General features: G+C 46.7%; 1 protein-coding gene across 2 annotated transcripts; it reads left to right on the top strand.

The window, feature by feature from the left end:
• The first annotated feature begins 7,130 nt into the window (after positions 1 to 7,130).
• Positions 7,131 to 16,964, top strand: RAP2C (RAP2C, member of RAS oncogene family). 2 transcript variants are annotated; one of them, XM_062584672.1, is made up of 4 exons: positions 7,131 to 7,218; positions 7,302 to 7,710; positions 9,366 to 9,685; positions 14,473 to 16,964. In XM_062584672.1, the coding sequence occupies exons 2-3, from the start codon at positions 7,438 to 7,440 to the stop codon at positions 9,642 to 9,644; spliced, it is 552 nt and encodes a 183-aa protein (XP_062440656.1). In that variant the 5' UTR covers positions 7,131 to 7,218; positions 7,302 to 7,437; the 3' UTR covers positions 9,645 to 9,685; positions 14,473 to 16,964. The 2 variants fall into 2 exon arrangements, with proteins under 2 accessions (XP_062440656.1, XP_062440657.1); XM_062584673.1 differs by lacking the exon at positions 14,473 to 16,964 and adding an exon at positions 12,527 to 12,659.
• The last annotated feature ends 9,282 nt before the right edge of the window (positions 16,965 to 26,246 follow it).

Below are 26,246 nucleotides of genomic sequence, written 5' to 3'. Positions count from 1 at the left end.
GCGTCGGGGCCGCTTGAGGCTTTCTCGTCCGCGGGAACCGCTGAGCCTTGGCTGCTCGGAGACGCCCGTGCCGGCACTGAAAACCAGGGGTGACCTGTGAACAAAAGGATTTAAAACGACGTTTCTCCTCCAGGCTGCACCTGGGCACCGCCGAGGCAGGGACGCGGGGGTTCAGCGGGCCCCGTTTCCGGAGGGCGCCGGCGGCGCCGCGTGAACGCCAGAGGCGCTGAGCCGCCCCGGGCGCTGGGCAGAGTCCCTGCTGGGCCGGGCGCTTCCCGAAATTCAAGCCACGTTTAATAAAAATCTTCAGATGTGGAAGAAACCCCCGAACCCGCTATTCCCTGGTCGACCGCAGCGTTCAGGTGGGGTTTAAGAGCCCGGCGCTGGCTCCGCGCCGGCTCGGCACCCTCTGCTCCCCGCGTGCTCCCCCGGCGCCCGCCACGGTCGTGCCGCTTTGCTCGTTAAACCGCTGCCATTTCCAGCGCGAGGTGGTTCAGCCGGGCCGGGCCGCGGGCGACGCGCAGCTCGGTCCGCACGCCCGCGGCGGGCAGAGCCCCGGCCGCCAGCGGAGCCCCGCCGCGAGGGAGCCGGTGTCCGCTCAGCCGGCTTTGCCGGGACGGGGCGTTACGCCAGCGCCGCAGCCTGCAGAACGCCCCGTCCCGGGGCCCTCGGGGAGCAGCGCGGCGCTTTCCTCGCCTTTGCTTTCCAGCTCCGACCCCGCGCGCCGGCTTGCTCGGGGTCTCCGGCTGGACGGGCCCTCTCCGGTCGCCGGCGAGTCGCCGCGCTGGAGGCTTGCGCCGTGGCCATTCGCATTCACCGCGAAGCGCGGGCTATCGGAGGACACTTTCCTTTCCAGGGAGCATGCAAAAATGCGTGTCAAGCAGGCATAACAGGCGAGGAACTCATGTTTCAATGATCAGAACATGGTGGTGGCGCAAGGTAGGAAGACTGAACACAGAGGGATTCGAAGTGCTGCAGAATTATGTAGCCGAGTTGTTTTTAGAAGAAAAAAGGGGCTTGCAGAATTTTACGAGGACAAGGCAGAATTTGGCATGGGATAAACGTTGGGGAAAAGGGAAGAAAAGCCGAAAGCAGGGGGGACAAGAAAGGCCTTAGGGATGCAGCAGATGCATGAGCCCAAGGAGACCCAGCAAGGTCTCTCCCCGGGGCGCAGGGTGCCGGCGCGGCTCCGAGCGGCCGGGCAGGGCTCCGTGCCGGGGCGCAGGGGCGGCTGCCGCGGGGGCCGGCGGGGGAGCGCCCGCCCCGTCCGTCGGAGCCACGCTGGCTTCCAGCAGCCACCGGTTTGATCCTTTCCAGGCTGTGCAAATTAGGAAATGCCTTGCAACGCCAAAGCGCGCTGCAAAACCCGATCGGGCCCTGAAGGCAGAGATACGGCTGGGGTTTGGCTCGCCAGCTTTTATCCCCAAAATGAACTCGAGCAAGTTCATAAACTGCAGAACAAAATGTTAAAGACGGCTGCAATTACCGCAGAGACCTCTCGAGCCCTAGCCAGCCTGGAGAGTCCCATCAAGCCTGCTGACGGTCCCTGCTGCTTTTAACACTCCCTAGCAAACATTAATTCTGTTTTTTCAAGTTGAGAAATTAGCTACTTTGCAACCCTGTGCAATCTGAATGCTCTAATTAAGCGGCTGCGGTGCTATTCCCCAGCGCGGGAGCTGCGTGTTAACCCCTCGGCTGCCACGCACCGAAGCCCTCGGGCCCGGCGGGCGCTCGGTTGGGCTCCCTCCGACGGCCGATGCCGCGCGTTGCCCGGGCTGCCGCTGTCGGGGTGCCGCGAGGAGCCGAGCTGCTGCCTGGCTGCACTCCCGTCCTCGGCGGCAGGACGAGCTAGGGGCGTCCTCCAGGCACGGGAGCTCACCGGCGGCCTCGCAGCGCGCAGCCGGCGGGGAGACGCACCGGGTGCGAGGGAGGGCGGCGAGCGGGGCCGCGGGGTCCGGGTGCTCCCTCCGGCACGGCCTGGGGAGCCGCCGCCGCGCGCGGGGTTGTTAATGGTCTCAGGTCCCGACGTGCCAGACGGGAGTGCGACCTCCGAGCTCCAGGCTCGGGATCCGGCACGCTTTAATGAGCTCAGCGCCGTGGTCTTCACAGAGGAATTAAGGATTCGTGACTTGTCACTTTGCTACGAGGAAACTGTCAGGTTAAAAGTAATTTATTAAAAAAGAAGAAAGAAATGTTTTTGCTAATTAAAATCAATGTAATATCAAAGTATTTTCTTAAGACCTTGCTTTGGTTGAATTTTGCATTTTTAGCGCTCTCTCTGCAATGGGAATAAAGCAGAGAGTTTTGCTCTTGTATCTGGTTCATTTTGTTAGTGCACTGTGTGCACAAGCTTGCACATTTCTGTAGCATTTGAATTGCAGTTGCTGCACAAATGTCATAAAACAAGGAAAATCCATGGGAATTTTTTAAAAAGAGTGGGAACTATTCTGTTAGACTTTGGGTTTTAAGTACTTTATTGTTATGAATCTTAAATATATCTTGCTAGTATGTTTACTTCCCCCCCCACAACATTTCTTTTCACTTGGGTGTTTAAAATAACCGGAGGCTGCTCTTTTATGGATTTTATTAGCTCAGACCATGAAGGGTGATAAGGAGACAGCTCCACGTCCAGGACGTACGGGCAGAGGAGCGACCTGTGAAGCACGCTCCTTCGCTGCACCGTCCTCATCCTCACCAGGAGGATCGGTACGTGTCTGACACGGGCCCATGCATCCCCAGTTCTGCCCCAGGATCATTTATTGCCCTGGAAGAAGTCCTTTCAGTGCCAACGTGCCTTTTGGGACTATTAAAATAATGTCCGAAAGGTGACATATGGCAGAAATAAGAAATTTCTGAGACAGGCCTTCAAAATTTGCCTCTGAGTCATCTCCATGTTGGCAGAAGAAGCTGGCAGAGGGGAGAAGTTTCTCTGCAGGTAATGCGGCCTGAAATGCCCCCAGACCGAGGAGACTTGGCCAGGTGAACGTGTCCGGCCCCTAAGACATACCTCACTGTAATCTGAAGGAGAAGAAATACAAAGCTGTCGCTACGGTTATGCGGTGGGTACGACAGGACGTCCTCAGAAGAGCCCCGTGGGAGGGCAGCGCCTTGGTGTGCTCGGAGCTGCCCGGCCCCGGCCCTGCTGCTTACGTGCTAACGACCGTCGGGCACAGCAAGTGGATTAGCAAAACCTCGGGAAGAGGTGGAGGAGAGATGGCACTAGGTCTTAGCCTAGTTTTGCGTACATTTACACAAATTATGCACCCAGCTAGATGGTTTTTGCTGGGTAACTTAGGTGAAATCCAGGCTACCCCTTCGGGGTGTCTTCACTCAGCAGTTTGCTGCAGTCGCCGTGGCAGGAAAAGAGTCTGTTTCACAGCTTTAACACAGCGAGTCGCATCGAGGAGCCCGTCATTAATCACAGTGCGGACAGCCCGAAAGCAGCACCGGCCGCCGCGGGGCTGAGCCCGCGCGCTGGCCCCGGCTCGGGAGGCTGCTGTAATCCCACACCGGCGCGGCAGCCTGGCCGCGGGATGCTCCTCCCGCCCCGGGATGTGCTGCACCTCGCAGGCGCTGAGCGGGCGCGAGCGAGGGAGCGGCGGGAGGGAGTTAGCGGTTGGGTAGCTCGCTCTGGGCTTGGCTGGTTTTGGAAGATGCACCTATTCCGGTCTGCAGCTTCGAAAGCTTTTGCACCCCGCGGTACATCCGGCTGTGGGTAGCGTTCAACCCGGGGAAAGAGCCACGCCACACACAGGAAGAAGGGACCGACTCGCATGGCCAGCAGGGAACACTCGGAGACAACCTTCTGTCTGGGGGGGTGTCGACATGCAAGGCCGGCTGGGAGAGAAGGAATCCAAACTGGCATTGATTACACAGGGAGTAATAAAAGATTTCCTAATCCTGCAATAGGCACGGCTCCCGCGTGGGTCAGTCCAAGAGCGAGGTGCTCCCAGTAAAGCCAAACTGCATCGAAACGTGTTTGTTTTTCCTTTGATTTGCCCCATTGCTGCACTCTTTGCCCAGTTTCTCTCCATCCATCATTCCTCCACCCATCGGAAACACAGCGGACCAGCAGTGCCACAAAGGCAGGCACATAATGAACCTAAGTGACCATGTAATCTTATTATTGTAACCCTCATCCTCCCTTTCCCCTTTCCTCCCTCCCCCCCATTTGTCACTGTCACTTATTGTCATGGTTAAAATTAGACTGGAAGCTCCTCTGCCAGGGACTGTACCTTTCCCTTCTTTCTCCTGAGCACCTTGAATGCATTAGGCACTCTGCAACTACTCGCGATTTATAACAAGGTTGAGGTAGGAGGCAGCTTGTTTTAATGCTCACCTTTTTACATTTTCAAGCTGATTCACCAGCCACATGCACATCTTCTATCCATGCACATCTAACTCATGCCAGCAATCCACTTGACAAAACAATTTCAGAGGCAAAGGAAGGAGAGGTGTTATTACGTACACGTAACAAACGCAAGTGACTCAAATTCGGTGTACCTTATGTAAGATTTGTTCTGGCAGCTAAAAGTCCTCTCTGACTTTTCCCCATAATGGACATAATTTCTTTACGGAAAGAAAGCGAAGGAAATAATGCTACTTGAAAAAAATAACCACAAGCAGAGCCATCTATACAGTACTTCAAGTGCATCGTTGGAAGAGGTTTAACCTTGACCAGGTAGCGCTCTACGGTCTGCTGAAAGCCTGGGAAGAGGCACAACGCAGCGTCTGCCTCAGACTTGCAATCAAATAGGTGACACGCAGAGGACAGAGGACAGGAACAAATTCTATGTATTTCACAAATCTGCTGAATTTCTGCAGACCGTGACAAGCAGCTATCCTGTACCTAGAAGAAATGCGATCATATTAGAGGGTTACTTCTCCTGTGGGAAAGGCTATGTGAAAGCAATTAAGTTCTGAAGTGATTGAAGCATTTTTTTTTTTAAGGAAAACAGTTATTCATTATTTTTAGTTACTTTCTGGAAACAACGGGGGAAATTCAACAATGGAGGAAATTCAGAAAATGACAGGGGAAGTATTTTGTCTAGAAAGTGCTGGGGATGGGCTGCAATACCTAATACTTTAGCGTGGCACTTTATTGAAGGTCATTTCAGCAGCTTTGCAGGCTTCTGCTCCTGTTTTCGGTGCCTTACTGACATCTGGCGTCTGCTGGCACCTCACCCTCTGTGTCACGAGAGCGGGAATGATAACGCAGTTCAAGCCATCAAACAATGCGGAGCCAAAAAAACGCTAGTTTATTGTAGAGAGTTACTGCTGATTCTGTTAGGCTTTTCATGCAAACGACTCCGAGCAAATGAAAGCAAAAAAGCAAAGCTTCTGTGCTGTTTGCAGAACATGCAATAGTGTTAGGGAAGTTCATGATAACCAGGCTATAAAACAGTGTCTTTTGCTGTAGCTGTGAGGGTCACAGGACAAAGTTTGTAGGTAGAGCTATCTTTTATTAGACCAATTTATGTATAGCATGCTTTCAAGCATGTAAATTTATGACATTATACCTCCTCCCTCCTCTCCCCTCCCTGCTAATCATTGTCCAGTCTCAGGTTTAAGCCATCTGCCTTGCTCCTTCTCCTAGATACTAAGCACCTCTCCACCCCTCTCCTCCTCCCACTGTACCAATACTCTGCTCTAGTCAGAAAAAAAAAAAGTACTTTGCTTCCTGTCAGAGGTGAGTTTTGCTTGAGTAACAAGTGCTGCAGAGGAGCTGGCCAAAACATTCCTAAAGACGACTGTGTTTCTGGAACTTATGTTGCGTTAAGAAAGATTTAGATAAAAGAAGATTGCAGTCTGAAAACAGAAACGGGGAGAAAGTTAATTCTTCGCTTTTTATACACAAAAAAGTGTAATTAAGTTCCTAAGATTTTCACTATTTAAAATTCTAAAAACATGTTTTTCTTCCTCTTTCATGCTGCCTTCATTTAATTTCTCTCTGGAAATAGAAAGTGTGTGTGGGAGGAATAAATTCTAATAAAGTAATTTAAGAAATGATGTAACATTTGCAACCCGCAGCTCCAGAACTAAATCATTCCTGTGAAATACCCAGGAAGCCCAAAGAAGTTCCTCCCACCGGGCAGGATCTGCATTCACCTTCCCCGAGGAAGCTGACGGGACAAGGAGACCCCCTTCCTCAAGGCCAGGGCCTCCCCGGGGCAGTGTCCCCTGGGAGGTGGCTCACGCCTGGCTGGGCCTTGCCAGCGAGACATCCCCTCACCAAGAAGGTATCGCCTTGCCGGGAAGATGTCCCCTCACCAGGAGAACATCCCCTTCCCAAGAAGATGTCCCCTCGCCAAGAAGACATCGCCTTGCCAGGAATATGCCCCCTTGCGAGGAGAACATCCCCTTCCCAGGTAATGTCCCCTCGCCAAGAGGATATCTCCTTGCTGGGGAGATGTCTCCCTCCTGGGAAGACGTCCCTCGCCAGGAGGACAGCTCCCTCCGAAGAAGATGTCCCCTCGCCAGGAGGACATCTCCCTCCCAGGATAATGTCCCCTCGCCAGGAGGACATCTCCCTCCGAAGAAGATGTCCCCTCGCCAGGAGGACATCTCCCTCCCAGGAAGATGTCCCCTCGCCAGGAGGACATCTCCCTCCCAGGAAGATGTCCCCTCGCCGGGGCGTTGCCCCTCTCCAGGGAGATGGCTCCTTGCCGGCCCCGCTGCTCGCACCAGGCGCGGCCACCTCGGCCCTCCCGGGCCTGGCCTGAGGGGACGCGGGGCCTCGGCAGGCAGGTGGGAGCCCGGCGGCCGGGCCGAGCGGCTCCCTCCGGCCTGGCGAGGGCTGCGAGGCCGCCCGCGGCGGCGGCCCCGCCCGCCCGCACCGCCCTGCCACACGCGGCAGGGGGAGGCCGCCCCGGTGCCACGCGCTAACCCGTCCGCCGCGGGCGGCCGCGAGACGCCTCGGTGCCACGCGCTAACCCGTCCGGCGCGCGTGTCCCCGCCCACCGCGCCCGGGCCCTGCTTCCGCGGGCAGTGACGCAGCGCGCCCCTCCCGCCGGTGCGCCGATATTTGCCTTCCCCCCCCCCATCCCAGGCTTCACCCGCACTGCGCCGCCGTGCACCTCCCGGCCCGGAAGTGACCCGAGAAAGCGGGCGGGGAGGGGCGCGCCTCCGGGTGCCGCAGCATAAGCCTTCCGGGCGGGGGCGGCGGCTGCCGGGCGGTTCCCGAGGCGGAGGCGAGGCGCGATGGAGTGAGGCGGCGCGGTAAGGCGCGGAGCGGGGGGCGGCGGCGGCGGGCCCGGCCCGGCCCGGCCCGGCCCTAACGGCTGTTGTCTCTCCCCTCTCAGGGCGGCGCGGGAGCAGCTGGGCCTCGCCCTTCTCGGCAGGCGGGCCGGGGCTATGCGAGGGCCGCGCTGCCGCCTGCCCTAGGCCCGCGCCGCGGCGGCGGGCCCGGCGGGGGGCGGCGAGCGGCAGCGGGGCCTCATGCGGGAGTACAAGGTGGTGGTGCTGGGCAGCGGCGGCGTGGGGAAGTCCGCCCTCACGGTGCAGTTCGTCACCGGCACCTTCATCGAGAAGTATGACCCCACCATCGAGGACTTCTACCGCAAGGAGATCGAGGTGGACTCGTCGCCCTCGGTGCTGGAGATCCTCGACACGGCGGGCACCGAGCAGTTCGCCTCCATGCGCGATCTCTACATCAAAAACGGCCAGGGCTTCATCCTCGTCTACAGCCTGGTCAACCAGCAGTCCTTCCAGGTAACCGGGGGCCCCCGGCGCGGCACCGCGCCCTGGGGCCAGGAGGAAGTTTTAGGCTTAGCGTTTTGTTTTGTTTTCCCGTCTTCCCCTCCCTCTCCGAAAAGACAAAAGCGAAAACGTCTCCTCAAAAAGTACTTCCACGAGCCGCCTTTCCTAACGGAAAAAGTGCTTGCTCAGCAGGTACTTATCGGAGTGCCGCCGCTGTTAAACCCCACGCAGCGTGGGACAGCAAGCGCCAGCTCCCACTTCCCTAATAGAAACGCTGCTGGCAATCCCCTTTTATTAAGAAATTGCTCGATATTAAAATCCAGACTTCCCTTTTTTGCTGAAGAGGAATGTTTCTTCAGTTAGTATTAGAGAGGGGTGTGTGCTCTTCAGCTCTGATTTCCAACCCCCCGCACACCAACCCCCCATGTTCCAGTGCAAGCGCTATGCTTTCACGGTGTAGGCGGTGTACCTGAGGGGAGGGGCAGGCCATGTGTGATAATCTCTGGAGCTGGATTTCATTTGCACTATTGCAACTCAGAGGAAAAATAGAAATTTCTCAGCCAGTAACTGGTTTAAACTGCCTCTAGAAATAAGCTTTTATTTGTGGAGAGTAGCTGGATTTAATAGCGCTGCATGTTGTGCAGGGATTTGCAACTTCTGTGTTGGCTTCAGTTGCTGATTTGGGTCTTTTCCAGCTGCTTGGCAAAACCTTGCACACCCCCACTGAAGCAGAATGTTTGCTTCTGCTGAAGGCATACTTTCTTTGGAAAACAACAGCAGTGACATTGGGATGCTTCTCCCCTCGTTTTCACTTATTCTGGAATCAGTGTGTTCCCTATTATTCAAGGAATGGGCGCACAGTTAGTAATCCACCCTGTTAATATCTAATTATTCTTGTCTGTATGTTTACACCATAGCTTTTAGGTGTAAACCGCTCTACAGTTCTTTTGCTCAATTGCTTTGTCTCAGAACTATGCAAGGATCTGTAGACGTGAGTCTTACTGATAGTAACTTAAAACATTCAGAGAGGCAGATGAAGCTGACTCAGACCTTAAACTGTAAACTCCTGATGTTAGTGCAGACTTGAATAAATGCATCTCTAGGTAATATAACTTTCTTAAGGTATCTTATTTCTCACTTACATGTGACTAAGTGTGTTCACAATGAATCAGTTTAAGCATTCTAGAAGTGAGAAGACTGCTCACTAGTTTCCTCAGTCCCTAAGCTGAACACAGGCTCCCTAAATGATTGTGTAATAATACAGGTATCACTGTTACAAATCTGCTGTCATTGAATTTGAGACAAATTTCCCAATAAAATAGAAATCTGACTGGAAACCAGTCATACTGTATCTTCCTTTAGCTTAACCAAAAGTCTCAGAATATAGTAGTAAGGGGGTGTGTGTGTGTGTGTGTGTGTGTGTGTACCCACATACCCACATATTTGTAAAGCATGTATTCATACAGAAATGAAAAGTTGTTGTTATTATTAAAGATGGACAGTGAACTTCCTCTACCTGAGTTCTAGATCCACATGGCTATGAATTTAAGAAATCCTCTGAAGTATTTTCTGTTGCATGTAAGGTTTATTAAAACATGTTTTTGTAGCATTTATAGCGCTTGCATATGGTTACTTATGCATACTAACCAACTGGATTGTTTGATCAGGACATCAAGCCAATGAGGGACCAGATTGTTCGGGTGAAGAGATACGAAAAAGTTCCTCTGATCCTAGTGGGGAATAAAGTGGATCTGGAGTCGGAAAGGGAGGTCTTATCTGCAGAAGGCAGAGCTCTGGCTCAGGAATGGGGCTGTCCCTTCATGGAGACATCAGCCAAGAGCAAAACAATGGTGGATGAACTGTTTGCTGAGATCGTCAGACAAATGAACTATGCCTCCCTGCCTGAAAAACAAGATCAGTGTTGTACAACTTGCATCGTCCAGTGAGAAAAATTAAGAAAAACCTCAATCATGGCCATACAGAGCAGGTTGGTTGAACAGTTGTAACTAATTGAGGTGCATAATTATGCTGTTTAAATAAGCAGATAAAATGGGATAGATAGTCTGAAATTAAGTAGTCTAACCTGGAGGTAGCTTTGCTCCGAAAGAGATGCAAGCTTGTGGATTCAGTTGTGAACGCATATTTGACTAAAATGGTCTTGCATTACTTTGGTAGGGTTAGTCAGAGAACATTGCCTTTACCTGTATTAAATTTACAACGTGACAGAGTATATGACTTGTTTGTGCCTATTTTGACTGACAGTGCTGTATTTGGCATACCCTAATGTGTTGGGATGTTGCAGTAGGATTCTCTATTGGTTGCAGTTGGTACCTGAATTACTTACAAGTTAATGAGAATTATCTTGGAGTTAAGTGGGATTGTTGTGACTAAGTTTCCCACTAACTGCAAGAACAAATTGAGCTTATTTAAATAAACAAATAGCTATGGTACAGAAACTGAATGTACTTACAGTACACTTCTGCCTTATCAGTGGAGTAAGTTTGAAAGAGAACTACCCTGAGCTGTGGGGAGTGGCTTGAAGTCCACATGTACTAGTCAAGGATGTGTGCAAAGTATTCTTCATCTAAAAACTCCTGAGCAGAGAACACATGATAAAATGGCTCCTTCTGCGCAGCTCTTTCCCAGTGACTCATAAGAGGCGTGGCAAGACAGCAGACTGTGCAGGGGGGGTTTGTAAGGCTTCCCCCTTCTCAGTTGCTGTTTTGGTTTCCTACAAGGCTAGCTGCTCTTAGCAGTTCACAGGCACAGTCTTCCCTTTCAGTACCCTAACTTGGCTTTCACCTGATCGTGTAAATGGATCTGCAAGTTGCAATGTTCTCATCTCTGTGGGAGGCAGTTCTGTAACCCCCTGCTCTGCTTTCCTGGTAGTAGTAGAGGGTGTGGTTTCACTGTTGGCTTAGATATATGTTGCTGAAAGGGACTTGCTTTGAGGATGGGCTCGCCATGCAGTCAGCTGATCCGCCTGACCTTCAGTTTTCTGTTGGATCTCTCTTCTGCCACAGCAAGCAACTTGATGTGATCTATAAGACCAAGTGCTGGCTTAAAGGATGGCACAAAAATTTGGGGGAAAGAACTGTCCCTTTTGACAGCAGCACTGATGGAGGTTTAAGCTTTGACTGCCATGTTAGTTACCCTTCTATGAGTCAGAGGAGCTTTTTGTGTCTGAGTGACAAGAGGGAGAATAGGTTGTTACTGGAAGCTTTGAACTATGTGCCCACTTTAATCTCAAGTGTAAAGTCTCAAAATTAGTATTTGAGATTGTTATCACATAATCTGTGAATATAAAATTTTAGCTATTCATGACGCTAGCACTGTCATGCTAAAGATAATACACGAGATTTTTATCTCCAGAGGTTGTTGAATGAGGAAGGGCTCCTAAGAGGTGTGTGTAAGTTCAAGACTTGCTTGCTGAAGGGAAAGCAAACTGCTTCTGCTAGAGCAGAAAAAAATTAAAGTCTTTTCCTCGTACACTAATCTCCCATGCCTGCAGAGCTTTGTAGGATTACAGGAATGAGGAAATCAAAGGAATTGCTATTCAATACTACAGGGTTAATACTGCTTACAGTAATGCAAAGTTTCAGCTAGTTCTGAGGCAGATTCAGAGATAAGAGTATCTGGACTTAAGGTATCATGCCAAAGGTTATGGCAATCCCCTGGCTCACTAGTGACTCATCTTGTACAGGATGCTGTCACCCCATGTCTCTAGCAACAAAATAATTCCTTGTTAGTATGGGATACTGCCTCTGCCCAAGATAGTTTCTTCACTTGTGCCAAGGCAAATAAGGCTTTTTCCTGGGCATCTTCCTGCTCAGTTCAGTTCTCGCTATGTCTGCAGCCTCTTCCTTATTACTAGTCCTGGCTCTTACCAGGCTTCATCCTCCTATCTTTTACTTCAGCCTTCTGCTTTTTGGATATTTACTTCTTCCTGGATCCCCTTCTGTACTTATTCTTTGATTGAGTTAGGTGTAGCATTTTGTTAACATTTTGATAAGCCTTCACTGCCTGATAATTTCTGTCTGATGGCTCTAGTGTAGGAGAGCCACTGATGGTGTCTTCTGATAGTTGTAGTCAGCTCTGCAGGGATGAATATTCTTATCTATGACCCAAGGGGATAACTGCTGCTTTTCAAGTACCTGCTCTAGCAGCGAACCCTTCTAAGTAAAGTGGAATGAAGAAAATGGAACCAGCTCTCTGAAAACCTGAGTGTAAGATATGGGCTTCAACTGCATTTCTGCCCTAACATCATCATCATCTCCAAGTTCTGTGACCTCTGTATGTGCAGAACTAGTTTTAGATCTGGATCAGTTAGTTAACTCAGAATGAAGTATGTAGAAATAGTTTGTGTTTCTCCAGTTTTGATGGTTAAAATAGTGTGCAGGGTGTGTGGAGTATATGTTAGACCTATTGTCATCAGTCCTCCAAATCTGAAGGCTATTTTGGTGTCAGTTTTAACTAGAAATATCACTTAGGGTTTTTTTTTTCGTATTAATATATTGACTTGTCTGTTGACAACTAAGCTGAAAACTGGCTACTACTCAGTCTTTTCAAATAAGTGGGAGGTGGTGTGGCTGAGCAGTGAAGTTACCTCAGAACTTTGACTTCTTCAAGTTTCCCACCACAGGATGCTAAGGATTAAAGTCTCACTAAAATCAAAGGAGATTTTGACCCTCCATGAGATATGATATTGTGCAAGTTCTTTCATCATGTTTTTGAGATGCACTTGCTTAAATTACTGTTCCAGTCAGTATTTGTGGCTGAAATAAAGGATGGATCATAACTACAGTGTACTAACTAGTATATTCTGTAGTTCCTTTTAAGCATGTGTGCTGTTGCAGCATCCTGTTCCCCCACCGCCCCTTTCCTGCTTCTTCAGTGGTCTTCTGTCATCTCATTGCATTCAGAAATCTGAGATTCCTAGCAGCTGCTCCCTGTTGCATGTTCCAGTATTTCTCTCAAATTCTCAGTATAACAGTGGTTCATAACCTACCTCATCTTTGGGCCGATGTGTTAAGTCTTCTATGCAAGTACTGCGCAGATTTGGAACACTTTAATATTGGGATAAAAGACGGCTGATCTGTGATTTCTAACCCTTCCCTTCATGAGTAACTGACCCTAGCAAGTGCTGAAGGAAGAGCATCTCTCTCTGTTTTTCCTCACTGAAAGTATACTGTCCATATGACTATGCAGCACAGGTAAATTTATCCTACAAGATAGTTGTGCTTACCCCTCTGCCCTGCCGCCTTGCAGAAGAGAACACTATAGGAATTTTGTGGGCAAATAAAGCCATATAAAGTACTACATGGTGCCAGTTGTAGTAAATAAGGATGAGTTAAATGAAAAGATGAAAATCCAACCTGGGAAGTCCCTAAGCTGCAAATATTAGGCAGCTGGAAAGGTATTTGGAGGACAATACCATTACTTGCTTCCTCTGTTCTTGCTCTCCTTTTCTGACCACTCAGGTCTGGGTGTTGGGTTTAAGTGGCATTTCAGATCACTTGTTCAGTAACTGTTGGTAGACTAGATGAGGTTCTAAAACTCTGCTGTAACAGCAACTTTTTTTTCTTTTAACTGCTAGGATAAGCAGCCCTACTATAAATGGTTTCCCTTTCCCATGCTCTGAGCAGGGATACAGGACATGTTAAGCTGGTCCAATCTATTCCCATTAAAAGCTAACTGATTGTTACTGTTTTAATAGTGCAGGGGCCCTTGTTTGAAATTAATTGACCTGCAACGGTGTGTGTGTGTGTGGGGAAAACCTCACCAGAGAACTACTGCTGGGCGTCTGTGGCGGAGGGAAGCAAACAAACAAACGCTGGCTCTCTGCTCTTTCCAGTACCAGAGTACTGCTCCTGAACGTTAGGGTTTTTTCCATGGTTAGGCAAGGAGGGGAGCTCTGACTGTGTCAGTGTTCTGCGGTTAAGAACTCTTAACTGAGAGCAAGTCAATGGCTGAAAAGAAACAGAGGAAACAGGGAATAGGAATGACTTCAAGAATAGAGAAGGTGCTCATCAAATTCCCTGAAAAGCCAAACAGCAAGCTTTAATGAAATGTATGTACATGCGTACAAAGGATTGGTTTCTACAGACTTTAAACTTGGATTGGAACTTTTATCTCTACAGATAAATCTTATGAAATGCAAGCAAATCATTAAAAATACAAAGATGTATTGGTCACATTGGTGGAACTACTTGATTTTTTTTTTTTTTTTTTTGTATATGTGCTTGACTCACAAAGCAGTGGTGTACAACTCTGTCACCATTGAGGTGAACGCTGATAAATGCAGAGATGTGGGGGGGGGGTTGTTTTGTTTTCTAATACTAATTTAGAGGATCTGAATGTTGAAAACAGACCTTGACTGAGTTAGCTCAGCTATGTGTTCCCAGAATTTGTGCAAAATGCTGTTTCATATTACTGGGAGAGATAATGTTTCACTTATCACCAATGCTAAGCCCAAAGTATGCATCACTGTACAGAAGAACTGAAATTCTCTAATTGTTTCAGATCTTTATAACAGCTGTCCCTTTGGGATACTGAACTGCTTTTTCCAATGTTTAGAGTAACCAATCGTTACTTATTTGCCATGTTTACTACCAGAATTAGTGGAAAAGAACTTCAAGAATGCTTCTGTAAAAATAAGTCAGTGCTTTAGAACTCACTTTAGAAAATTAGCTGTTCCATGCTACGGGAAAAGCTGAATTCACTTTAAATGTATATGGAATATGGCTTTCACTAGCTATTGTGTTTAAATTGCAGATAAAACTCAGAGGAAACTTGCACAGATGCTGCTTTGGAGAACTTTCAGCCCAGGTTGCAGAGCTGAGCCTTGGTAAACCTGTCTCTATTACAGCACATTGCCATACATCTAAGTGCATAAGGTTGGTGGCCTCCAGGATCCACACACCTTAACCAGAATGCTTAGCATGTTTACCATAAGTTTAAAATCTGTTCTTTACCTATCAGTCCTTTTATAGCTTTCTAAGTTCATATAATGGCTAATATGCAAGAGTTCATTTTTAATATTTTAATTGATTTCTTTAATCAATTTCTGAACTTGTATTTATTAAATACTTAAACTCAGTATTACCTACTCAATGCCTTTTAAAAGAAGAGAGTTTTAATGGAGAATAAATTGAGCCTTAAACAAATGGTTACTTCTGTATATTACCTCGCATCAGTGCTTATTTCTATTTGCAAAGTTTTCTTCTACAATGTAGTTGATCATTCTTTGAGACTTTTTGTTTACGTGTGACAGTGTCATGAAAAGATACTGAAGGCACCTCTGTTGTACGGATGTAGTATCCCTTTTCTTGGCAAATGCAGCTGTGATAGTATGTGACTGGTCTGATTTGATGATAGAGATTACTTAGAATGGGATGTAAAGTCTCTGGCTGCTTTCTTTTCTTGCAATCATGGGTTTCTGAAACTCATTTAATCAAAAATGACAATTGTAGCATTGAAATATGGCAGCACGCTTTTCCTTCTACTGAGTTTCTAAACTTGCTTGTTTACAAATAGCTTTTTTATGCCTTTGAAAAGGGATAATGTATCCTCCAAAATGGGCTGTATGCCTAATCAGTTAGCTCAGCTTTGCCTGGCACATTAAGTGACATCTAGTGGACCTCTGCACATGTAAATCTAATGCAAATAAGATCACTTTACATTTTATAGTTTCTAATATTTGTCTTTCTGAATAATATTTTAAAGCAATATTTGTTAAAGTTTTTTTTTCTTGCACTGTCACAAATTGCTTTTTTAGTTTTTTTTTCCCAATAAACAAGTTTAATACTAGAGACAAGTTGGTATAATGAGGGGAAAGCACCAGGTTTCAGTGATACTAACTGCAAGCGTGCTTTAAACAGCCATTGCCTTCCATATTGTTTACCTGATCAACATATTTTCTCTGAATACTTGAAAATTTTAACAATAACACAGGTATAAAGAGCAGAATGAAAATGTACAAAGAACAGAAGAAATCTTTTTGTTCAGTTTTATTAACATGTTGCATACATGAGAGCTTTTTCTAGCAGTGGTTTAAAATGTGTGATTTTTATTTTGCAGAAGTTTAATAACTGCAGCTCACCTACTGCACCAAAGTTCTAGGTTTTTAGGAGCCCAGCTTTAGTCATTTGAACATGCTTCTAGAAATGTACATTTTTTTCCCTGTAATAGCTAAATAACTTTGAGAAAAGCTCTAGTAAAAGCAGTGATGGATATATGAGGTTAAGCAGTTTAAAACTCACTAAATGTATTGTGGATGATGGCATTTAAAACAATAAAAGATCACCGGTACAGTATCTCAACATTAATGTGTTTTATTGGTAATAATTCAGGCTGACTTTACAGTATTGAGCGGAAGTAAAGACTCTGGCTCTACATTCAGTGTTGAATAACACCAAGTTTTCTGCTTGGGTATCAAAACATATAATTTTCCTGTGGGGTTACTTGAAACTTTCGTTGTTGTGTGTGGTTTTTTTCTTTTTTTTTTTTTTTTCTCTCTCCCCCCCCCCCCATACAAATTTTACCAACAAGCTGAGGCTAATACTTAGGTTTGCACTTTAATATCAGAATTAAGCCAAACCTTGTATTCAAAGTAGATTTTTAAGTGGTGTTGACCTTTTTTTGTAGATTGTAAGGAAGTAATAGGAAATAAAAGTAATTCATAAAGATCTTAGTTTTCCTTTGTCTAAGGGGGGAAAGAGTTGGTTAATATTAATCAGTGGTTCATTCTTATGGGTAGTTATCAAACCAGTGTTCATTTTCATTAACCTCAGCGCAAAAAAAAAAAAACAAAAAAACTTTAAAAAAACTTGAACTAGCTTAGAGTGACAGTACTGGGAAAACGAGAGATGGTTTCTTCAGCACACTTTGGGGGGAAAAAGGGACCAAAAGTTATTTTAGGCTTCCTCAATAGATTGCATGTGAAGTTGCTTAATAGTATAAGAGGCTAATAATAAATGCAATATGTATTGTCTTTACTATGGCATCTGTTTAGGAGTTGTTCAAATCACTGCAGTAGGGCTCTACAAATAAAAATGTAACCTAACATCATGTATCTAATGTACTGTATCTTTATCAGTGATAGGTGAAATCTGGAATACAAGCGCAAAAATGGAACAATTACCTATAATGCTTTGTAAAAAAAAAAAAAAAAAATTTCCAGTAGATTTCATTGTCATTTTGTAAGACAACCCTACAGTCCACCTGTTTGTAACTTTTTTAATAAAATAGATATCTGTATTACCAAACTGCGATGACTAGTCTGTTTTCAATTTCTTCTTTTAAAGTGGGCCTAACAGACAAGCCTTTATTTAATACTTTTTTCTTTTTATTTATTTGTTTTGGTTATTCTGAACATGGCAACTGCGGCTGAATGTTGTCTCTGGCTCAGGGGAACAGGTATATAGCGGTGCCCAGACTGCCAGGGTAAAGCTCACTCTGCCTTAGCTGCTCTGAGTAGAGGACGTGGTCTGAAGACGTGGTCCGAGGGCCGTGCGTTATCTCTGTGAGCCAGGCGGGCTCCCTCTGGAACTGAGGGACCCTCCTGCGAGCTGAGGAGCCTGGTCCAAGGCGGTAATCCTGCCTCTCCTTGGGGACAGGTATGATCTTCACTCCCTTCCACGTGGGGAGCTGGCTGCAGGACTACATTTGTTGGTGAATCTAAAGCCTATCAGGCTTCTCTGTAGAGTCTTAGAAGTGCTCAGTCATGTTTGTTACATGACTCTTCCTAAAGCTCCTTATTGCAGTGTTATTTTTTCCTGAAGCTGTGTTCAAAAGAAATATCCATGTTTTCTTGTCTAATCTTAAAACTTTATTCTTCATGCCCTTTTGTATGGGTAAAGGCAGCAGTTGCAATGAATCCTGACAGATCTTCCTACTCTCTCTAGTTAGTCTCCACTAATAGTCTCCACTATACTAACCCAGAACTGATGTCATTCCACTGCACTCGCAAAGTATGCACTGCTAGAGCTCGCTTTTGTGAGAAGCGGAAGATTTTTTTTTTTCCAGAAAAACATCCAGCTGAGAGTACCCAAACCTATTTGATAACCATTATCTTAAAATGTTCCAGAAAAAGCCTTGAGTTTGCTATGTCTGTGATTTGAGTCATCCGGGCCCTAAAACCAGAATTCTATCTTCTACAGAACTTAGCATTTGGTACCGAGCTTTAATACAGCGTTTGTAACTAGGGCCACGTATTAATTAATGTACAGTGTGGTTTAAATGCCGTAAAAAAGCTTGCTACCTTAGAGGCAGCTTCAGTCATCAGTGATGTATTGACAGGCAAATGCACTTAACATCCTTGTCAGCCTGCTGCCCGCTTCTCCTGGAACAGTGTTAGCTTTGTCTTGGAGCCAGGCTTCCATGCTGCGTCTTCCTGCTCCCTATGCTTGCTCACTGAGATGGGGGAGTAATTCCTGCCCTGAGGGGAAACGATAGAGAAAGGGGGAGGATTCACATTAAAAGCGATTGTGGGGAGAATACGCTTCTCTTAAAAGGGAAGTGGTGGTAGGCAGAGCTTACCATGTTCTGACTGGTCTTAATGTGCTGCTGAAGATGGTAACTAGTAAATAAGGACTGGCTTGCTCTGAGATATAGAAAGTTAGTTGACTGTTGTGGATGACTGTTCTCTCTTGTATGTTTTTTTTTTAAAAAGCCATAGTTCAGCAATAATACTCCACATTCCTTGTGGCACTCTCCACTGTAGTAAAGCAAGGTGCTTCCTGCTTCTGCTCGGAGACTGGGAACTGCGTGCAAGTTCAGCCAGTAGGTCTGCACAGCTTTATACCCCCAATTTGCTTCAATGTTTCAGTACAGAGTAGTCTGGGTTGGGAGCTGTGAGGAAGCATGTAAGTTTGATACTTAAGACCATTATCTTTCAGAAGTGTTGAAAGTGGTGGTGTTAAGAGTCAACTGAGCTGCTAAACAAGTGGTTAAGCAGTGTCTTGCCTAAAATAGGTGTGGCAACTTCATGTTGCTTTAACCTTTGCTAGCTGATTAAGGAGCCTGTGCATATGAAGCTTCATACACTGCTTTTTCACTGATTTAACAGTCCTCGCTATAAAAGTGCACGTGCCGTGCAGAAAGCTCTCCGGTGTCTCACCTCCCCTGTGCAGTCAGGACAGGTGTGACCTCCCCCAGTACCTTTGGAAAGCAGCAGTTAACCGCAGCAGAGCCGAGAGGACTCTTCCCCACCCCGCTCCCACGTAGCAAGGTGACGCATAAATGAATTGCTAACGACGGCCGCATTGGCTTTGCAGCCTGGCTGGCTGCGCTTGGGTACAAACCAACCGTGTGAACCCTGCAGTGGAGGCAGCCCTACGAGGAAGTGCACAAGATATCCCGAGTGGGTGGAGTGTAAACCAGGAGCCCCACCTCGTGTCCCTAGTATGCTGTTATCTGCCCTCAGAAGCTTTTGTGTAATTACAGTTCTAAACTAAGTGGAAGTGTCTAGTCTTAATTAAAATGAGATAAGGATTCTCAAACAATGCATGTTGACTTGTCTGAGCTATCTCTGCTTGAAAGTCAGTAGCCCTGGTAGGTTGTTTGGCCTGACAGTAGGAGCTTCAGTCACTTGTTGAGTCACTGCTCAATTACTCAGCAGCTGGAGGAAGTGTGCATAAAGCTACCACGGTTGTAGCAAGCTCTGCAAAGAGGTGAGGTGACCCTGCGCGCTGCACTCTATGAAAGTGCAATAACATGTTCGTCTTATGAAACAGCCACTTTTAATACTTCCTGGTCAATGCAGCTGTGAGAGGAGCAAGAAAGACAGTTCTGGCTGTAAAGCAGCAACAGCGTCGTTCAGTTCAATGGTCAAATCCTGCTTGTAGCTATTTGTTGGCTCCATTGAGGGCAGTATTGAGCTTGCAAATGACTTTTCTGTCAGTGATGATGCAATTAGATTACAAGGGAAAAAATTTTATTCTCCATGGAAACAGTATATTCTGGTATGAAATCAGTATGAAAAAGAAAGCTTCATTGCCTTTGATGCACTCTTTAAAAACTGAGATTTTCTTCAAGTCCCTTCGCAAAGTTGAGCTACCTGCAATAATCGGTGGAGAAGAATCTCTTGTGTTGCAGGAACATGAAAAATACTCACTGATGGACAGTCTTTGCTGTTGATGTTTGGTTTGTTATGTGTAAATGCTCATTGGTACGCTGCTGGTTCCATTTGAGAACTCTGGGACAACTTTCCAACAGTGAATTATTTCCTCCAAACCATGTTTCCAGTGGTTAGGCTTGCATGGGATTTGAGACATTGAGACACTGCCAGCTGCAGAGTGATCTCAATGGTTCTTGCCCGGGGTGAAAAATGTTAATCATAGCACTTCCCTGCTGCGGGACATAATGTGGGAGACTGCGTTAAGGACCGTGAGGTGCCTGGACTCACCTGGAATCACATGCCAGGATATCATTTTTTGGCCAGTCAAGCTCTTTTTCTTGCCCCTTTCCTGCCTTTAAGCTGACTACTTCATTCAGTTTTATGTCCGTAGAAGATCTGTCTTGACATGAGACTTAAATTATGTGGTCAGTCCGGAAAAGAGAAAATAGATTTGCTGTTTGTGACATTCCTGAAGGGCTGCTTGTCCTTTTGGAAACTGGCAGAAAGAATGATTAATTGGCAGCTTGGGATTCATCCTAACACTGTAACAGACCTTAGATCCTCATTCTTAAAAGCAAGTTAACAACAATCATGTAATCAACAGCAGCATAGCCACTGTGGGAAAGCAAGAAGAAATAAAGTGAGTTTTCAGCAAAGCTGATTTATGATAGAAATCAGGGAAAACCTTCTTTGGGGATAGCTGAAGCTTTCCCTTTTGAGGTGGTAAGGGGTATTCCACTAGAATTTTTGGAGACAACTTTGGATAGCCATTTGTTGGAGAAAGGGTGGGGGGTGTTTAGTTCCTGCTTTAGTATGGTGGGTTGTCGTATGTGGTCTCTTGAAGTACTTGCAGCCCTGTACTTCTGTGACCTCAGTCCCATTACTGATCCTGTCGTTGTTTTCCATTTGATGTTCCAGGAATTAGCACAGACTTGCCAAATGCCATATGTCTAATCTCAGTAATGCAAATTTTTTAGTAAGTTTGAATAAAGATTTTGGCTTCAGGGCCTGTCCAGGGTCAAACTGTGGTTAGAAGTACTTTGGATTCTGGCTATAAATGGTTCATGTTGGGGATACATCTGTTAATTAAAACTTTTCTTTAGAGTGGCAACTCTCTAAGCTGTTTCTCTATTAAATGTCAGCACAATATCTCAGGCCATCTGAACTATTTCATTTTAGGGTCCAAATTAGTAAGTTGGAAAGGTTTTATGAATGTCCTTCTCAAACCTTTCGCCATTTACAATCTAGGAGTGTTTCCTGTTCTTTGAAACATGTCTGTCTCCCAGCTACCACCCTCCGCCAGACGGCCCTGGAAGAGGAGCCATGAGACAGAGGTTGCCTTTGATCGCTACAAAGGTACCAGGCTCCCAACCTCAGATGGCAGCTGCTCTGTTGTCCTCCACTTCCTGTTCTGAAGAATGGCTTCAACACAACCTTAGCTCTACTTTGAGCTTTATACCTAGATAGGACCGAGATGTGATAAGGATCTTCTAGGGGAGGTTAAAAGGAAGAGAAGGGAGTGGGGGGAAAAGAGGTTACTTGGGAGGGAAACGTAACAAAACTCGGGATCAAGCTCCATGTGTTGAGATGGGTCCTGTCCATTAGCCTGGAGGCGCCTTGAGAACATGTGCATTTCTTTGCCTAGATGTAATCAAGGATTACTCAATCAGAACTCGCTGTCTTGAGCCAAGAAGGAAACCACATCTGTCATGAAAATAAGCCTTAGAACTCCATCCTTTCTTCTAGTGTTCAATCTCTTCACCCAGTATTACAAACTCAGTTTGGCAGCTTCTTCAGAATCTGCCTTTGGCCATAGGATCCTTCCTGATGGTGCTCAGCAAAGGTTTTCACCGTCCTGGCCTTTAATCCCCATCTGAATGGTTGCTGCTGCATAGTCTCATGATTCTCTATTGCATTCTCAGAAGCACATGAGCAGGAGAGAAGACCGTGCCCACCTGTCATTCAGATTTCTGCAGCTTAGTATGCGTATTTTGAAATCAGTATTTGTTTCTAGTTGAGGTCTGTGGTTTTTCCTTTTAGAGCATAAGCTAGGAAAGATCTGTGTGGAGCTCAGGAGAGCCTTAGGGAGGAGAGTGGATTAGTTGAACTCCTGACAACACTTGCAAGGACAGAGAGCCAGGTCACCTGGAGGCCTTGTCATGGGACTACTAGACTGCAAGTAAGTTTACTTGCCTTGTATCTTAACCTGGGGATTTGCAAGTACAAGGACCAGGAACCATGCTTGAAGTAAATGAGACCAACATATGTAAGTCCTGTTCTATGTACTACTACGTAGATTTAGTGAGATGCATCTCCCTGGCTAGAAATGATTAAATACTAAGAGAAGCCTGGGTCTTTGGAGGCATCAGTGCTCCTTTGACGTCATATATTAATGAGACTTTTCCTTTCTGTATGCATTGCTTTCTTAGGTCTTTCTAAGTGATCTGTTCAAACTAAACATCAAGTGCTTTTTATATAGCTTTGCCAACAACAAAGCCTAAGTCGCATACTAAAAATGAGATAATACATTATTCTGGGTAGTAGCAGTGTTGGACTATTATTTAGGTTACTTGTGCAGCTTCTGATATCATTTACATTCATTTACAGCAAACTGTATTCTTCAGTGCCTGGTAATAGTTTTTTACATAGCATATAAAATCTGAAAAACGAAGAAAAGCCAACAGTATACATGGCTGCATGATAGATTGTGTTACTACTACACCGAGTTCCTCATCCCTGCCACCTTTACTGTTTTGTTGTTGGGCACAACAACCACAAGAGGGAGCTTGGAAGTGAAGGTCTGGTTTGTCCTAGTGATAGTTTTTCTTTGGAGCGGCGCTACGCTCTTCCTTGCAAGGCCAACACGGTGCTGTGTAGGTCGGAGAGAGAAGAGAATTTGAAATAAGTTAATATTTCAGGACTTCGGTTCCATGACCTGGATATTTCTTAGACTTCAAAGAAAGGTTTGTGCTTATAGTTATTTTATCTAACAGGTGTCTGAAATTGCAGATTATACTTGGGAGCGTTTTGTGCATGATCGAGGGTTATTTACAACTTTGTGCTTTGTTATTGCAGCTTGGTAAGAAGAGCCATGGGATTCCACTGATGTTAAGGTAAAAAATGTAATTGCAGGAACAGGATTTGTACAACGTGACTCCATTCCACTGAACATCAGAAACTCTTACTAGAGCAAAGCAGGGGGAGCAGGATGATTGACTTTGAATTTGGCTTAGCACTTACACAAAACTAAGCCTACTTTTCATTGCAATCTGGTCTAACTTATGTCCTCCTGCCAGTTTTCACACATAGCAGCTGGTCCCCTCCTATCAGCCTCGTCAAGCTTTGCTGACACAGTTTATTAATGCTGATAAACACCAGGGTGTCCGATGAATTTCTTTCACTGAGTAGTATTAGTGATGCTGCATGGCCGTACGTGCAGCTCCGAATGGGAGCGTTAGCAAGAAGAGTAAGCACCGAGTATCTGAACCGCTAAGGACCTGTGTCTTGAGGAGGACTGGGGCAGACTGGAGAGAGAAATGCTGCTGCGTAATGTAGTGTCATCTTCTGGTGTCAGAACAGAAGTCCCGGGCAGAGAAGCCCAATCCTGCAGTTGGAAGATAATGGGCAGATTATAGCTAAATCATAAAATTAAAAATGCAACAATTTCAGTTTCCCCAGCAATTAGATGAGTGATCGGTTGCAGCCCAGTGGTGTCGGAGTATTTAGCTGGTGTTTGACAAGGGCGATTTAGTAGAAATGCAAATGTATTATTGTATATTATATTCAATAAATAGAATAATCCTGGGGCAGAAGTTTTTAGAACTGAAGGACTTACCCAGTCCATTGTAACTGCAGAGATATGATCGAAATAAAAAACAACTTGAGAAGTCAATGAAAAATATTCATTGTTAAAGACTTGAAAAACTTCTATTATTTAGGGGCAATCATTGATATTTTCCTGAGAAGAGTCCCATTTGAGAGCTGTCAGTGAAGTGCCATTCTGCCAGATGATCTTTCTTCAGCAGTGAATTAACAAAGTTTGGCATTTTTTGTACAACCCTTTCCCCCCCCCCTTTGGGCCAGTGCTTTACGAAAGAGGGAATGAGTTTGCAGAGAGGCTGAGCGCTTACCTGCGCTCACCCAGAGAATTAGCAGCACAGTCAGGGAATCAAACGTTTCCTTTTACCTCCAGCTCCTTCCCCTTCCCACACAGATCCTCTGTAACCAGTGGCAACAGGAGATCCAGGAGTGACTAAATCCTTGGAAGGTCTCCTCACTTACGCAAGCGGGAAGCATCTACGTGGGCTCATATGCAGAGTCAGAGACACGTGAGGCTGGAGGGGCACTGGATCACCTCATCCTCTCTCCGCACCAAGGCAGGAGCAAGGGTCCTTGGACCGTCTCTGACATGTGTCTGAGTCATTCTCGGTTTCTCCAGCCTGCTCCAGTATTCCTAACCAGTAAAGGAATATAACTCAAATCTTCCACAATTTCAGGCAATTTCTTTGCTTCCCCCGTACTTTGGGAGCACAGCCAGTCATTCGTACTGAAATGGTCTGTCACGTATCAGGAGACCACCGCAGTTCCCCTTCCTTCTTTTCTAAGCTAAACAAACTCAGTTCTTTCAAATGCAGTTTTTGAAAACTGCCTCTTTTGGACTCTTTTAAAAATTCATTTTGTTTTGTTTTGTTTTTTGAAACAGCTATACCTAAGCCAGAACTCCACCTCCGAGTGAAATAATTCCTTTAGATGTGATGGTGGGAGCATTGCAAGTATCTTACCTGCAGTTTTAGTGCACTGGCTTGGATACACTAAGCAGCTGATCATGTTCCTCTCATGTGTCTAGTGCTATTCAAACAGGACTTTGGCTGTCTCTAAGCCTGCTTCCAGCAACAGCAATCACACAGGTGTTTTGCTGTCATTTCTGGTCCTGCAGCTGGGAGATTTATGGCTTGGGTGAAGCGTGAATGCGGAATTTCTCCTGGCAACTCCAGCTGATGGGTTTATGCTAAAGAAGGAAAGATCTAAAGTAAATGCATGAAAGGCCACTCTGGACCAAAGTCCACCTAGGTGAGTTTTTGTCGCTGGCAGTTGCCAATAACAAATACTTCGAGTGTGAAAAATAGGATTAGTGCAGTATGGCACTTCTCCCTGTCAGCTGGGAATGGGTTCTTGCCTTTTGGGCTACAATATTTAAAATCCCCTGGCAGACCTCTTTTTTTTCCATGAGTCTATCTCTTCTTCTTCTTTTGCTGTTCTCTAAAATGAATTTGATGGTAAAAATGACAGAGCACATGGACTGTAACAGCAGTGACTCAGCTCTGCATCAGAAGCCCTGGAGGCCGGCATGGTCACTGCTTTCGGGGGTGAGGAGGGAGCAAGCAAACCCTAAAGACCTGGAGTGAAAGTTCATAGTGGTGTTTGGAAGAAATGAGACTTTTTGTTTTAGTTCTGCTTGGCTGACCGTTTCGGTCCATCCAGGCAAACACCAAGGTATTTGAGAGGCTAGGAAAGACCTAACGCAACGCAATCCATCCTAATACACATACAGCCAACAAGCTCCGTGGTGCCTAGAAACATCGTCCCTGGGAGAGCTGGTGCAACGCAGGCTGTGTGGTAGCTGGGCTCCAGAGCACTGAAGCTGGAGGGAAGGGTGGGATGAGCAAACAGCGGGAAAGGAGCAGTCAGCCCACGGGCAGCCGTGCAGACTCCCCGCACCACCGCATGCTGGTGCTGCTGCCCGTGGCCCCCTCCTGCTCCGCGCTGGCTGCTCGCCTGGTGCAATTCCTCCCTGCTTTGCTGCACCGTATTTGCACTGTGTTTCTACTTACCCCTCGACACTGTGAATAAGGAGGGTGGACGTGCCTGGCTAGAGGTCAGCAGTGACTCAGTGCGGGAGCCGGCAGCCAGGATTGCTGGTTCTGGGGCACCAGGCGAGCCATCCGGCTCCCCACGCGCCGCTCCTGCCCGCTGCAGTCACCCCAGCTGAAGGAGGGAGACGGGGGACTTCTCCTGCAGCCCTGCCACTGCACCCTGGGGTGGCCGCCCCACTGGTCCAGCGCACCCGGTGCCGCCGCGGCAGGAGCCCTGCCTGGGCCCGGCTGCAGCAGTGATGGGCTGGCTGCTTGCTGGAGCGCTGCTTGCCCCCATCTGCGCCTAACGGTGTTTAAGTGCACGAGCATTAAAAATGCACAGGGGAATGGCAGTTGGCCCTCTTGAATGATTTCTGCGTGATGCCGCCCTTCTCCAGTGACCCAAAGAGCGAGAATCATGGGCCAAGGGGAGCACTGGAAATTTGGTCCCAACCTGTAGCGACGGTATGTTTAGCACAGCCAGTCCTCTCCCCTGCCACTGGCAGAAGAGGAGCTCGGCTGCTTTGTGGAGCAGGTTTACAAGGAAAGCAGTTTTGCTTTAATCCTTATGCTTCTTT

Source organism: Rhea pennata, chromosome 11, assembly GCF_028389875.1.
Source record: "Rhea pennata isolate bPtePen1 chromosome 11, bPtePen1.pri, whole genome shotgun sequence".
Taxonomy (NCBI): Eukaryota; Metazoa; Chordata; class Aves; order Rheiformes; family Rheidae; genus Rhea; species Rhea pennata.
Note: the sequence above shows the minus strand (reverse complement) of the source record. Positions and strands in the feature narration are given on the sequence as shown.

Excerpts from the sequence above, each read along its gene's own strand:
- RAP2C (XM_062584672.1), top strand. The coding sequence starts at position 7,438 with ATGCGGGAGTACAAGGTGGTGGTGCTGGGCAGCGGCGGCGTGGGGAAG. Across the intron at positions 7,711-9,365 it reads TCAACCAGCAGTCCTTCCAG|GACATCAAGCCAATGAGGGA; the intron begins GTAACCGGGGGC and ends TTGTTTGATCAG.